At 39.5% G+C, this 16,438-nt stretch overlaps 1 protein-coding gene across 6 annotated transcripts in view; it reads right to left on the minus strand.

Annotated features, from left to right (window-relative positions):
• Positions 1–572: 572 nt before the first annotated feature.
• Positions 573–16,438, minus strand: part of TRPM3 (transient receptor potential cation channel subfamily M member 3) — a 411,660-nt gene continuing 395,794 nt past the window's right edge. For 3 of the 6 annotated variants that reach the window (XM_027881877.1, XM_027881862.1, XM_027881869.1), the window contains exon 27: positions 573–7,669. In XM_027881877.1, the coding sequence (XP_027737678.1) occupies positions 6,220–7,669 (1,450 nt within the window). In that variant the 3' untranslated portion in view covers positions 573–6,219. The remainder of the gene's footprint in view (positions 7,670–16,438) is intronic. The other 3 variants (XM_027881893.1, XM_027881885.1, XM_027881899.1) reach the window with 1 other exon arrangement.

Consider the following 16,438-nt stretch of genomic DNA (forward strand, 5'->3'; position numbering starts at 1 on the left):
GTCAGTAATGTTTTTTTCAGCATTTTTGTGAGGAAGTACCAAAGCTGGTTGTAGCTGCATGAGGAGAGGGACAATGATTTCATTCTTGATCAAGGTGAGTTATCATTTCAGAGGAGGACATTGGTAGTGGATTACTTGGTGCCCTCTTTTACTGAACCTTCTTTAGCTACAAGAGCCAGCGATACCATCCATCTGTCATACACGCAGTCTATGTGGATGCAATATAGAGAAGATCTGCAATCAGTGTTTATGTTACCCCTTTTCTGAAATGGTATCTAGAAAGAAAAGAAATAATTTCTTTTTTCTGAATAAACACACTGAGAAGTACATCTTGGTTCTCGTATTGGCCAGAATAAGGGACATGTGAATGAAACCTGATCTCAGAGGTGAAAATAACTTACAGCATTCAGAACCCCTGTGCATAACAGAGTAAATGCTTTGGTTTTCTTTAAAGGTGTTAGAACTAAAGCAGTGAGAGATCTTAGAGAAAAGCAGCTGCCATTGCATCATTGCTTTATTGCTTTGAAAGTAAATGACCCTAAATAAATGCTCCAGTAAGAACAGATGTTTTGATCTACATCTCTTTTTTATTGCAAAACAATTGTTACAGAAATTTCAGAAAGTTCTACTGTAGTAATTGCCAACTTCTGCTCTTTATTACGCATCTAAACACAGTCTAAAAGTGCATTGTGAATCCAGTAGACCTTTGGAAAGGACCATTTTCCCTAGTTATGTACATTTAGACAAATCATACTTGAAAAGCTTTGTATTAGTAGGAATTTGTTTAAAATGACATTTTAATAATTTTTATCCCTTTATAAATGATTGTTATACACTTACAAATGATAGCCCAAATAATAAACGATCAAATAGCTATTAGTATAGTATATTGCAAACACTGTTCCAGACAGCAGTAGCAGCAAATAGACTCTCCTCATGTACAACAACTGCAGTGGTGGAAAAAGGATATAACTTTAATACAATTTACTCTTGTACAGGCATAAAACTCTATTTCACATCCAATTCCCTCTTCTGTCCCTTCCCCCTTCCTCCCAAATACTAAAATAAACAAGAGTTATCACTTCCCTGCAGCAGAAACATCAGCAATTTAATAATCAAACATTTTTTCTCATAGCTCTTTGAAATAAGTATTGTGTGGCTCTACAACAGATCTGAATGCATATAGCAGAAATTAAAAGGTCAGAGACTGTTTCACAACCAGTCTGGCTCAAAGGCTCTGTCATTAGACTTCCAGCATGAAGATGATTTAGTGTAATCCATGCCATGGCTCAAAGTAATACAGAGTTAGAAACGCAGAATAAATCCATCTTCTGACAAAAGTCAGAGTATGCCATTCAAATCAGTGGATTTTCTGCAGATTTGCGCCAGCACTGGTAAGATCATAGTTTGTAGTCAGTCTTGGAGAAGAGAAGCCTGTGTGACCTGTAGTGTTCACCGTATGACTGGCTATAAAGCAGGGTAACTCTCACTGGAGCACAGAAACAAAGTCCCTCTGCATTCGATACTACTGCTTTTGTGCCAATGTATGGCAAGGACAGCGAATACCATCTACAGTAATGAAGGGTTTCAGGAGGTGAGCAGACACCCCCAATGCTTTGCTTCATCCCACCTGGGACTGTGTTTTTGTTTGAGGTGGCTGAAGGAAAAATCTATTTTAGGAATCTTTCCCATCTCTTTTGAAGAAGATGATCTATACTTACTATCTTTCAGCAGAACTGAAAATGTGGCTTTCCGTAAAACAGTTATGCATATTTGTGCAAAAATGCAAATATATTATTTTTAAGCAGGGGAGAGACATCACAACTACTTAAGCATTCCCAGGGAAATCCAGGAATGACCAGCTCACATCTTCCCTTCTGGTGATTATCAGATCCTCTTAAGTGTTTAACCTGAGCAACATAACAAGACATTTATGCTTGTTTTGAAAATCTGCACCACGAGTTTACAGAGCATTTTGTTTCACTGGTTCACTCTAATACCTTTGATAACTAATGCTCTCAGGACAGATACTTGTTTGCTCTGACTGCAGTCATTGGACTAAGGCTGTGTGCTGCTACCAGCACATTTTTTTGAGCAGTTATTCATGTAGTTGCATTTTCCATGCACTGACAGTTTCTAAGAAACAAATCATTGTCTTCTCATACAAAAAATATACCTAACTAAGATATTTATCCCCTGACAAAAGGCTATCCATTCCACAAAAGGTACAAATCAGTTTTGTTGTTTTTATTTTTTTTTTTTTTACCAAAAAATCTATAAATGGAAAATTAAAGAAAAAAGTAATCTATGTCTTGGAACCCAGAGGGATTTCCGTATGTAGATGAATGGATGTTTTGGTTTTTGATTATATTTCAAATTATCCCCTCACTGCCATTTGTTAACTGGCACTTGTGCTAAGAACAATAATGTAGCACCTTATCTCTTCCAGAAAAAGAGAGAGCCAAATGTCTGAGCACTGCTGTAGGTTCGCATTTTGTATTGAGTATTCAAATTTCATAAAATACAATTGTCATTTAAAAATAATAAAAAAATCACTTACTTTGCTAAAGATCAAACATAATGGAAATAATGTAAACATCCAAAAGTTTGAATTCATTCCTAACTGGATTCATCTTTACAGGCAGGCAATAGTAAAATGTTAAGTCTCCTAGTAGTCCAAAGAAACTCATGGAACAATGCATGCATTTTCTTTGACACAAAAAAAGACTGGACTGTAAGGAGGAGAAACTACTTCAGTTATATCACACTGTTATTGTGAAAGAATAATGTGCTATAATACAATACCTAGGACAAGTGTATACCCCAACTGTAGAATAGAATCACTTAAACTGGAAACAACAGAACAGATTACTATAGGAAAATATTTATAAAATACTGCACACAGCTTCCTCAGTCAACCAGCATATGTAAACAAACAGCTAAGCTCAGTTGAGTTTCAAAATATTATTAAAGTTCATTTATCTTATAATCTTTTGCATAACATGCCAGTTCATCTTTCACACCATCACAACTCATCTGTCACAGCCCACAGCAGCTCATTAGATGTTTATACATCAGCTCATACAGACATTTAAGTGGAGCTATACAAAGAAATATGTGAAACATACCAAACTTACACACTGTGAAAAGAAATGCATATTCCATATGTAAGCTAATAATTGGATAGTGGAACTTAATGCTTGATGCAACATGTGCTATTTTATTGAATGTTACAGATTTACAAACAAGACCACAGAATGCGATATTAAACCTGTCCTGTAACGTTCACTAATATTACCACATGTCACAACTATATATGTGTCTACTTCATAAGCTATCCTTTGATACAAAATATGTCATATGGCACATGCTATAGCTACATGATGATGGATTAATAAGACTTCCACTCTCACTAAATGATCATAATATTAGGAATGGGAAGTCTGGTCCCACTGCAAGGAATAGGTGTTTTAGCATCAAATTCAAAAAGCAGCAGTTTTGATGCAATGTGTAAAAGCAGGTGAAAATAAAATAATCTAACATCCATCATAATATATCCTATAGAAACCACATCGTAGAATAAATGGGAAACATTCAGGAAAAGTGGTGTACTGACATCTTGCAATCACACTTTTAACATCTGAATTTACATTTTATACATAATGGCAAATTTTAAGAGGTAAATAAAGTGTCCTGTTTCATTTTACCTGGAATGTGTGCTCCAGATCAATAAGGTGCTGTATCCTAAACATTTATACAGCTTCTAGGTTTGGCAAATTCCTTTACCCTGACAAACTAAGCGATGAAATCTACCCCAGAGGAGAACCCAATGCCTTGAACTAGTTCACTAAGCACTGACAAGGAATTTCTAATGAATCTGAAATTCCTCTAGAATAGGCCAGTAATACGGTGAAAATGAAAGAGTCCACAACAGTTTTAGCAGACATTCATAAAAGTAACAAAGAAAACAAAGTGAGAATATCCCCCTCTACTCACCAAGGATAGATATATTTGGAGAAGCCTTAGGAAAAGGCTGCTAACAGAAGTTGGCACATTTGAAGCATATTGTTAAATACAAGTTCCTTTGCCCTTGGGCATTTTGCTATTGTTCAACAATCAGCCTGCCACAAGCATGCTTCATAATGCACAGAAAGGTATCTGACCTTTCTTGGTATTGCCATGTGACCGTAATGCTGCACATGGGCTGAAAGGCAATTGCATAAACACACTGTCTTGGTGGAGTTTAGGTCATTGAAAGCCTGAACAAATAGAAGAAAGCAAGGAACACGTTGGTGCAGGAAGTATGAAACACACTGTTCTTAACATCCCCTTGCTGCATTTCTTTGTTTCCTGAACTTTCCAACGCAGTGACTTGTTAACTAAATGTTTTCACCTTCTTTGTCTCTTTTCCTGAGGCTGATGATTATTTTCTGTCTGGATTTGTTGCCTTTCAGACTTAGCTCTCAGATGGTGCTCTGAGTCTCCCAGTGTGAGGACTCTGTGAGAAAATATCAACCTGCATTCTCAAAGGTGCCTTTGAAAGATAATTCCCATTTAAATAATGGGAAGTATGTACCCCACTCACATGTGTTCATTTTTAATAACAAAAAGGAGCTGGTTCTACACAGATGTTGGTAATTGTAGAGATATTTTCATTTTTAATAGCTTTTTAACTAGCTTCAGCTCTTTAAAAGCTTAAATGTTCTGCCTTCATAAAGTATGTGAAATTTTGATCCAGTTGCAGTTTATGCTGCTCCACTCTTCTGCATACTCTTCTACCTGTGACCTGGGACACCTTCTCATAAGAAGTTTGAAAGTCTGGTTGACATTGTGGACCCTTAGGTCAGCTCAGTGGAGTTACAACTGTCTTCAACCAAAACCCATCACTGCACTGCCATTCATACACACTTTCTCCTATAAAAATGCTCATTGTGTCATATGCTGCTGAATGGTGAAAGCCTAGTCACAACTGATGGCTTTTGCTCTTTATAGACACTTGCAGTTTCACTTTGATTCTTTAACTTACCTTAGAAGCATATAGAAATTTTAGTGTTTTCCAGTCCTCTGACAAAAACATTTTCCTTTAAGCAACTTCAGTCTAATTACATGAATCTGGATTCAGATTGTTTGATAATTCTTGTATACTCTGAAATGTTCAAATACAGCTATGTACACATAAAAAAAAAAGTTGTATATTTTTAGGTGAGGGAATGATGTGAAAAGCTGGCAGCTCAAATGGAACAGCAAGTAGAACCCAGTAGCAGCATGGTGCACAAATCTCCCCAATTTGTGTACATAATTAAATGGAGCAGTAAGAACCTGACAATATTACCATGCTCTGCTCTGCTCACCCTCTTCTTACTGTTCCATCACATCCTTTGATTTAGTGAGACAACATATTGATGACAAATGTGGTAAAAAAATAAATATATACTATTCCGCTTAATTACATTCATCCTGAGCTTGCTCAGCTGTGCTAGAATCTAAAATGCCTGATTTATACAGGAAATCACCTGATATTTTAGCATAAATTCTCCTTCCATTTAAGTTGCAGTACAAAAGCCATTTCATTTCCCTTTCTGCTCTTGAAAATATAAACTTTCTGTGACACTAGAAGTTGATACGAAAGGAGACAAGTGAACATTATGGTCGTTACTGTGTTCACCTTTCTTCATTTCCACAAGTGTGAGATGCAAGGGACTTGGGGAGTCTTGTTTGCTGCCAGTTCCTACAGAAATAACAAATGCTTTTCATCAGTCATCACAATGGTGAAATAGATGAAAAAGAGGTTGTGACTGAAGTTTGGAACATTTAATTTGTACATCTCTTTTTGCCAGTTAATTTCTGCATCTTAAAAACTTGAATAAGGATCAAAGATTTTAGGATGCCTTCTAATAAAAGGCAGATATTTATTAATTTATTTAGACCTCTTAATTTATTTCTTCTGACTTCAAAAAGGGGGCTTGTTATTCCTCTTGTTTACTGAAGTCTTTATAAAGCTTTCATCCCTCCCTTTTTCCTTAAGTACAAATGTCAACTGGGTTGAGATGCAGTACCTCAGTGGGTGATGCTGAGACTGACAATGTGCTCCCTTGACCGGTGGCTAATGCCAGCTGGAGTTGACCTTGGGTAACGTGAAGGTTTTTGGTTTCAGTTCTGCTGAGAAAATGGACTGGAGAACAGATGACCCATTTGACTGCTGGTGAGCTTTGTCTAAGCCTAGCTGTGTTTGCTTTCAAAGCTGCAGAAGGCTCCTGTTCTTGACAGTCTCCTCATGGACAGGTTGTCCCCTCTGCTCTCTGGCCTGGAGGGCTTACTCCTCTCAAAGGGGTTCCGCAGGCCTGTTGCATTTCGCTGCCTGTCGAGTTTGTCACTGATAGAGTAGCTCTTCCGTGTGTGCTGAGCATACAACATGTTGGACTCCTCTGCAGAGTAGCTGTTGGCTCGCTCTATTTTTGGAAGTGGAATGCTGTTGGCCAGAGTTCTTCCAGCATTGCTGTCTTGAGGAGATAAAGGGATTCCCTTCTTTTCTTTGGCCTCAATGTCTTCATGATCAGAGCTTGGGTGGCTTAGTTCAGCTTCTCTCTCAGGGTGGCAGCATCCCAAGTCTTCCACTTTGCCCCCAAGACTTCCAGGGAAACTGGCCCTCTCCGCAATGGCCTGGGGAGCACTCACACACCTCGTGTCTATACAGTCTGTAATACTTGTGTACTCTGCTGTTTTGACTGGGACCCCAAGGGTGCTGAAGTAGCTCCGAGAAGGAGAGAACATAAAGCTGTGAGATTTCACAATGGGTGTTTCCTCCAGTATAAATGGAGTTGTAGCCAGGTAACGACTGCTTTTAGATCTCTCTAAAGTGTGATACAAGGGAGGGTCTGAATCCCAGGGGATTTGACAGTCAGTGATTTGTGAGTAGTCTGATGAAAATGCCCTTGTTTCTACTCCAGAGGTTTCCTCATAATCAAGACTCCTGCCAGAAATTTTTTCACCAGGTGTACTGCTAATGTATGAGCTACTAGCTAAAAGGGAAGAGGCTATGTGAGCCTGTAGAGCTGCATCTCCAGGACCAAGAATATTTATGGAGCTCTCTAGAGGTTCTGTGTCAGAATGTATGTCATCCATGGCAGAAACATAGATGTCTATACAAGATGAAGGTCTTCTGGAGTCTGGGGCGATTGACAAAGTGCTGGCAGGGGCTAATGGAGTCTTTCCTTCTTTTGCTATTGAGTGGGAACTGATTGCCCGATGCAGGCTTGGAGACCTTTCCTTAAAAATGCTTTCCAGCTTTTCCAACCCACACTTGTCCTTCATATTTGTTGCATAGAAAGAGTGACTTCGCATGCGGGGTGTGATCGTAGGCGATGTTGGGGACATGGACTCCTCTCCTGTAGGATCTATGCTCTCCTGAAGCTTGTAGGCGTTGCCTTCCTGACTGTTGAAGCTACTCTGTCTCACAATGTAGGCTGCATCTGTGCAGTCGGATGAGGTCCTGGATCGTATCTTATTTGTCTCACCTCTCTCTATGCCAGTCATTTTTTCTAAGGCAGTCACCATCCGTCCCATCATGTCTTCCAGCTGAGCAAGCCTGATGTCAACGGTCTGCAGAGAAGCCTTCATGCAGTGCTCCCGCTCATTTACTTCTTCCAGTCGCATGGCCATATTCTCTACCCTTAAAAAGGGAAGAATTAAACAGGTTAATTTCTACAAAGCAATGATGTTCAGCTAATAGGTCACAAACACTGTTGGCAACAAATAGGTCTCAAAACCCCAAGGCAATCTACACCACCTCATCTGCTTCAAAACCCTGCTAGAAGAGGTTCCACAAATAAATATCACTGCTCAGGAAACTGCTCCAATGGGTTGAACAAGTTATGTCTGCCGCATAATGCAGAGGGGGATTGGGTGTGACTTATCCCAGGAGCAGGACGTATTACATACTGTGAATTACTGCCTCTTTTCTGTCAAAGCTTCTACTTAGGTTGTTATAAATGAATAATACTTATAGCAGATGACACGTTTCCAGTTGTGCCACAGACAGGACCACTGCAGCTAACTGCAGAACTAAATGAAGTAAAGAAAACAGGCAATATGCCATAGAAGGTGGACAACATTGTATTTTTTTTCTGGTGTTCACCCCAGATTTACACCAGCTAGTGGTACGTGGGCCTAAAGAGATAGTTTCTTTATTTGCTGATTAATTTTTAACTCAGATTTATAGAAAAAAATATCAGTTACTTTATTGAATATAGATTATATCACCTTAAATATGCATGAACACTGCAGGAAAAGAACACTGATCAGAGCAAATACAGCCTACAATAGGATGTACACACTAAGGTTGCTCCATTACCCAAAGCGATAGTGCTTTGGGTAGTCTCTAGTAATAGCTTAGGGATTGAAATGATTGATTTTAAAGTAATTTTGTAGCTGCTCTCTTTATATATATATATATAAAATTAGGTTAAAATATTAAGAGGTACTAACTGAATGCAAGATTCAATATATTTAATTTAATTCAATTTAAACTTCAGTATATCTTTTCTACATTGTTGATCTGTCTCATTTTAAAACGTTTTCAACTTTAAGGTGAATTGTGTACTAATCTATGCCAGTGGCCTTCAACCATTTCAATTCTCTGGCTTCTAAAATGTCTCAAGTGAAGGACTGATATGGAGTCTGACAATTTTAAACAATGAAATTCCTTTAGCACATATGAATTTCCTTTGCATAATTATTTTTCTCTAGTTGTAGTCCCTATGGCAGACTGGGACTTCCACTATCTGCCAAATCTGACTACACTGGAGTGATGACCAACAGCAACCTGCCCACATAAGAGAGGACAGGTGAGAGTGTGACTACTTCCTACAGCAAGTTGCACATGCCTGTGAGATACAGGTTTTTTTCTACTGAAGTTTGTGAGTTTTGAAAGCACAAGCACAGCAAATCAAATGTACAGCAGTAACTGTATTGCCATCATTAGACTTCAATAGATGAATGATCAGGTAATCACTGTTCAGAAATCAACTGGTAGCTTCAAGGAATCTCTTTCCACTCATTATCATTTAGACACCAGTTTGTTTCTAACCAGCTTCTGTAACAAAACAGATTAATGTTATTGCAAGCACAGGGTATAATTCCATAGTGAGAGCAATTTATATGGGAAGCAGTTGAATTTTTCCTTATCTATTACCTTATGTGAACTGCTATTTTATGAAAGCAAATATACTTCTGAAATATTTATCATCCAACAATTCATCCCCTATTCAGATTCTATAACAACTGCTCCAAGATGATGAACAGATAAAATATCACAATTTTAGGGCTGAAAGACATAAGAAACAACTGGAGAAACCTCTGGATTTTACTGGAGAATGCTCAGATTACAATAAAAAGCATCCCTTTGACTGCAGCAACAGTTACTAAGAACTTCAATGAATTTATAATGTTCTGTGAAGCTAACTGGATCTGGTTTTGGTGTTGTTTGTTTGTTTGTTTGTTTGTTTTCTTGCTTTGACAGCAGTACACAAGTGAAATAATTTTCATAAAAACACAACCAGTTTGCATGTGAGTAGAACTGTGAGAAAAGTTTTGCACCCTGCATTCATGTGAGGGCTATGTAATGCTACTGAACACAACTAATGTATCCTTAGTAGAACCTAGAGTCATACCTTGCTGGCACATATTCATGCACTAGTTCTGCCTTCCCCAAACATGATCTATCACCTGCTGTCAGAGACACAGTGCAAGCCTGGTTGTATTGTCACACTTAAAGTGAAGAGAGGCTTTTGTGCTATGCGGTCTGTTGGTTGCTATGGAAGTGATCACAGATGCAGCTGCATTGATAGTAGGGGTAAATTTATATAGAAACGTAACAAGATAAGGGTAGTGCAGTCTAGGTTGAGAAACCAGAGTTAACCAGAGACGTGCTTAGATAACTGAGAAATACATACATATGTTTACACTTGATGACCTCTGACTATATAATTTTATTCATAAAAAGAAAGCTTGAGAGATGATGATTTCCTTCAAACCTGAAACTGTTAGTTGAATTTAGTAATTTTTAGTTATATATTGCATATGGCCACTCCAGAATTTTAAACAAATATGATTTCTTTTAGTGATATTCTCTTGTATTACTTTGATGTTCAGTTCTGTACTCATTCATCATGCATAACTGCACCATGGTCTGGGAATAAACCTATCAGAAACATGATAAAATCACATTAACCAAACATTGTGAATGTAGGAGAATGTGTTCTGGAGAAATACAGCCATAATCTGTTTCTTAACATTTTTGAATAAGTGATTTTTTCTATTTTCCCATATTCTTGGAAAAATATACTTTCACTCAGTGACTACATAGCTTGAGGAACAGTTTTGAAGTAAAATACTATTTCAAAATAAGAATGTCTGAGTTTTGGTTTGGATTTTTTTCTCCATGTATATTCAGGAGAGTATATAAACCTTTTATCAAATCTCACAGTATCCATGTATGATGCCTCCTTTATACCTGTGCTTTTCCTTACAGCAAGATTTAGTCAACCTATTAGAAGGTGCCAAGCCATCCTAACAGAATGAGAAGAGAAAAAGTGGAGGCTACATATAAAACGTGCATTAAGGTGTGCTGCTAAAGCTCAAAAATTTTTAATAGTGAAACAAACATGGACTATATGAGGACAATACTCAGTAACCAGGAAAAAAATAAGAGATCAGACTCAGATTTTATATTACCTGTGGTGAGCCTTTTTGATTACAGTTTGAGAGATGATGACTTTTGCTGGCATTCATTTTGGTTTATTTATTTTTAACCTTTGAACATAAGTTCATCAGTAATTTAATTAAAATCATTCTTTAATGGGAGTAAGGCACTCCTTTACGATGTGGACCTCTTAACTGAATGCCAGAATTAGGCTCACAAGTCCCTTTGTCTAACTATGTCCATTTTTAGGCCATCATTTATACTTCAAAAACCTTTTCAACTCCCACAAGGACCGTGGACACTGAAAGTCACTTGCAGTGCTTTTGATAGGTGATTGCTGAATAGTTTTATTTAAATAAAACATAGATAGCAATTCCCAAGACTGTAACAGGGTATTGGTACTTTACCTGACCTCTTTTGGTAAAGCAGTGAGTATGCAAGCAGCCTGTTTTCCCAGGTGCAGTAGTTTCTGCAGGCTAAGGAAGCTGGGTTGTCCTGGTTGTGTTACCATTGGAGCCTAAGACTACTTAACTCTTTACGACTAAAGAGAGATGTCACCAAATTCACAGACCCTTCCTGCTGTCACTCTTGGATCTTGTAGGCTCTTGGGTGGATCTTGTTGGCTCAGTCCCTTTTATCAAGACAAAGCTATTTCTGTGCACTTCAGCCTGCCAGCTCTGAAATCAAGGTAATAGCTATGCCATCATCCACATGGATGCTGTAAGTGTAATTGCATTGCAGACTGTAAAGTGCTGTACTAATGGATACCACAGAGTACCAAAGATGACATAATAACATCTACTCTAGCCAGCATTTTTGCTTTTCAAATACTGTTATGACGTGACCTGCTCCCTTTGAAATCAACAAGAGGTTTTGCATGAGCTTTGAAACAGTTGAGATCTGTCCATACAGAACATATGTTTCTAAAAAGGTTGTTTCAATGGCTCCATGCCAGATAAAGAAAAATAGTGCAGCCTTTTTTGATCATATTACACATGTCCCTGTGCTGGTCAAGATGCTAACACAATGATTAGAAAGGAAGACACTCCAGGAAAGGTTGTGATTCTTCTGCTGCAATGAAGTGAATTTGTCCAATTTAGCTTTCCTCACAGATCTCCAGGAGATTCACCAAGATGTTCTTGCTTCAATAAATGCCTTCAAGGGAAACACCTTACAGCCTGGTACTACTTTATATTCTTCCACTTAGTCAATCACTTCCTCTGATGTGTGTCAGAAACCTGATGCTACTTCTATGTGCTTGTGTGAGATCCTAGTTAGTGGGCTACTCCTCCAAGTCAGGGGTCAGGGAAAGACAACTATCAAGTGCTGGTTTACGCTTTTAGTGAAACCATCAGACAAAGGAGAAATTCTGTGTTGTGGTGTCAAATCTGGACATATCTGAAGTATTCCTTGTTACTAAGTGTTGTAGTTTTGCCTACTGGCCAGCCCCTGGGGCTGAGGATGGTTTTGTCCAGGTGGATTTCCGGACAAAAAGCCAATCAAAACTCTCAGTAACACCTTTGCTAATTACATATTTAAGAAAACGGAAGAGAAGGTTGGTGGTGCAGTTGGAATTAGTAGCAGTAGCCATGTAGGAGAGGAGGCAGGCCAAGGCCCCCTCCGCCCCCGGCCTGGGCCGGGGGCAGGTGTGGCACTGAAGCCCCCCTTCTCTCTTGTAAGAGAGTGGAAAAAAAAAAACACTTTGGAGGACTGACTGCTTGGACAGAAACTGCTGCAGAAGAATTCTGGCAGAGAGATAACAAAGTGTCCAAGGTCAAAGCTAGCAGCCGGAGGAGAGAGAAGTTCAAAGGGGCGGCTGTTTCTCCCTCCTTTTGCTCTCTCCCTTTAGTAGGGAAAAGACTGAAAAATAAATCCCTGCTACCTTTGGAAGATTGTTGGGGTCAGGAGATCCCCATGCTGCTCGTGGAGGAGCCTACATTTGAGTAAGCTGATGCATGAGGAAGCCGAGACTTTATGAGAGACCTGAGGTGAGGCAGAGTCTTGCTGAAGATTTGTGACCCTTTAGAGAACCTATGCTGGAGCAAGAATGGCTCAGGTGGGATGTTGGGATCTGTATGTGGGATCCATGCCGCTGCTGCTGCAGATTTATGACCCTGAGAGGGATGAGGCTTACGCCGGAGCGAGAACGGCTCAGGTAAGCTTGGGATCTCAGTGAGAGATCCATGCTGCTGGTGCTGGAAATTTGTGACCCTGAGAGAGATGAGACTTATATCGGAGCAAGGATGGCCTGGGTGAGATGTTAGGATCCATGTGAGATCCATGCTGCTGGTGCTGGAGATTTGTAACCCTGAGAGAACCTATGCTGGAGCAAGAATGGTTCTGGTAGGGAGTTGGGATCTGCGTGAGGGATCCATGCTAGACCCATGCCGGAGAGGTCCATGTTCTCCCATGGAGAGGGACCTCCACAGGAAACAGGGGTGGACTCAAAAGCCATTATCCCCTGTGACTCTGTGGTGAAGATTCATGGTAGGCAAGTAGTCACCCTGCAAGCCCAGGGAAGACCCTACAGGGCCTGGGTAACCTCCAGCCTCTGGTCTTAGCCCAGGAGGGGAGTAGGCCCAGCCCTACCTTGGGGCTGACATAGAAGAAAGAGAGATAAAGAGTTCCAGCTGCGACAAAAAGGAGTTGTCATCCTGAGATAACAGAAGAAGAGCCTTAAAGTGCTGCAGTTATTGAAAAGACCTAGAGCTCCGAGAATGGAGAAAGAGACTGTTTCTCCTCCTTGGACTGATATAAAGGGGGGAGAAGTATTTCTGTAAATACATAGTACTTTTACTTGAGTAGAATTATTGTAGATGTAGTTCTTTAGTTTTATTTTGTTAGTAATAAAAGTTAATATTATTTTTCCCCAATCAAGTCTCTTTTGTCTGCATAAACCTTCTCTCAATTTATAGTAATTGTGTGGGAGGTGTGTGAGCAAAACTGACCCAGAGCAAATCCACGACACTCAGGAAGTAAGGTAATTCCTGAACTGAGACAGGCCCCGCAGGATGCCACGGGGGACTATTCTCAGGCAAGAATATCTGTTTTAAGTGCTGTTATTGCAGCTTATTGTAAGGTAAGTTACACTGAGGTCCTGCCCCAGCACAGTCACTGACTGCGTAGATGAAATAATTTGTTTACACCCAGGTCAATGCATTAATGTCCTGGTTCTGGCCAGGATAGGGTTAATTTTTGCAGTAGCCAGGAGGGGTATGGCCAGGACTCAGAGACTATCTTATAAAACTTCATGCCAGACACAGAGGACAGTGGGAGGTTGGGTCCCTTTTGGCCAGGCCAGGGGTGAAGTGAGTGGTCGGGGTAGTGCTGGGTTTCACATTGTGAGCACTCATACAGAATCATTCACATCTCTTGTACGCTCTGTTATTATTCTTGCTGTTACTGTTCATTTTCTTATCTCACTGCTGTTTCTGGTAAACTGTTCTTATCTCAAACCATGATCTTTACCTTTCGTGCCTCCAATTCTCCTCTCCCTCCCATTGCACAGGAAGGGTTAGGGTTAGAGGGGAGTGAGCAAGTGGCACGTGGTTCAGGGTGTTCCAGTGGAAACACTAAAATGGGGTTCTTAAACCATGGTAATCAAGAAACTGGATCTCTTGTTTTGTTTTCCTTAGTCTCTAACCTGCCTCTGGATCTCAAAAGAAGACTCTGTTCCCACCTCCGATTTGGCTTCCAGTGCTAGCTCCTTCCTTCCTCTTTCAAGGGCTTTGTAGGTTTACAAAGTGTTTGGATGATACTCTTGGGCACATGGTGTGACTATTGGGGAGAGTCCTGTGCATGGGTAGGAGCTGGACTCTATGATCCCTGTGGATCCCTTCCAAACCGGCATATTCTGTGATTCCGTGAATGTTCCACAGGTTAGAAAAAATAAGTTTAGTGGTTTAGATTAATAGCACTTCAATTGATACTTCCCTGGCCATGACTGCAGGCAAAACAACAGACTCAGGCATGCAGTTTTTAAAATGTGTGTTATGTAAGATACTTAGATAGTCCTGATTCCTCAAGTATCTTTAAAGTATACCTCAGGGCTTTTAGGAACTGCATTCAGCTGGGATTTCATTCCTAGTAGTGTGCTTGGGCCTGGGAATGGCCTCTGTACCTCACAGGGCTCACTTCCTGGGTCTCTTATAAAGTTGGGACTGGCTAGTTTCCACATTCCACTTTTGGCTAAGGTAAATGGATTTTTAAAACAAATATTTCTCTCTCGGACTCAGGTGATTGTTTTCATTCAGGATTCATATTCACATAACCTATTCTGGAACAAGGTGCTCTAAGCTTTTCATTTAAATTAGAGATAAGGACTCTTTTCCTGTAAAACAGGGCCAGCACAGAGTGCAAAGGTAGCTGTTATTTATTAATTTTCAAGGACTTATAGCATTTGCATGATGTAGGGGAGGAGCCAGCCTCATTTAGTTCTCATTTACAGGTCTTCAAACACACCTCTTCCTTCCTTGCCCTCCAAAAGGAAAGCTATGTCCAGAGAATTGGACTCGCATCTATGATTTTCAGGTCAGTTTGTGACCACTGGACTATCAGAACACAAGAAAAAAACTACTCAGTTGGACCAGAGACCAATTTAGCCCACTATCTTACTTTGAAGTATATGTAATTCTTTCCTCCTTATATTCTCTAGTTCCTAAGCATTTTTTGCTCAAAAACTTTATAGGCTCAGTATAATCTCTATGTATTTAGCAGTCCTAACTGCTAAGCTTGTTTAGTCTCTGCTTGAAAGCACACAGACTTTCAGCTGACACCATCACCTTCTTTTAGACCTCACAAACTTTTAAGAAGTTGTTCTGTGCCACTGCTTACTGCATGAAAAAATCACCTATTTTTTGTTAATTTTGAATCTGGGATGCTGCTCAATTATTCTGTTGTTCCCCCATACTTTGTTTTGGGAGTGTTCTGGGAGTGACAGCAAACAATTGATTTCTACTCACCCTCTTTTTGCACTCATAATTTATAGACCTCTATAATTTCATCTGTCATTTATCTCTTTCAGACCAGTAAAGCTGGATTCCTTGGCCATGATGAGGAAATCATTCCATGCCTTACTAACTTGCCCTCTAATATCCTTTTCTAAAATATATGTTTTAGGAGTTCTTTGATTTTCAGTAATGCAGATGATTAAAGGATATTATATCTTCCAGTCTTGCTCTGGGACAGATTTATTACAAAATCAAATTAACAGCATGTTTCCTTGCCTACAGATAGCATAGTTTAGGCATAGCTGAATAAGGGGCAGTGCTAGAAGATTAGGTATAAGGAGAAGAGCATTATATTTGTGTAATCAATGAAAATGATAACTCATCTGACCTCTGTTATTCAAATTAAGTGAAGTTTTCAGCTAGTGGAGGATTTAATGATTCATAAGTTTTTAAATATCTGACAGGATATTGCCCTAAAATATTTATTGGTAAAAGTGCTAAGAATCAAACACAAACTCTGTCCTCAAAATCCGAGCTTGGCAGTGTTCTGTGAAAGAATATAAGCACCACAGCAAATCAGCAGAGTTTTTAGCACTGATGAATTTGAAGACTGGCAACTTCTGCTAAATTAAGGTAGTACTTTTGTCCTCTGTACGTTGTTGTAGATGAAATGTCCTGTTCCATTTAAAATCCATCTCAAGATCGCTGTTGGTGTCAACAAAACTAGCTTCCCTAGCAAGGCCCTCCTGAAACAAGGCTTGCTCCTTATCTGAACAGCTAGTGGGTGAGA

This window comes from Empidonax traillii, unplaced genomic scaffold (assembly GCF_003031625.1).
Source record: "Empidonax traillii isolate 1590-97213 ecotype Southwest subspecies unplaced genomic scaffold, ASM303162v1 scaffold7:size3022706, whole genome shotgun sequence".
In the NCBI taxonomy this organism is placed as follows: Eukaryota; Metazoa; Chordata; class Aves; order Passeriformes; family Tyrannidae; genus Empidonax; species Empidonax traillii.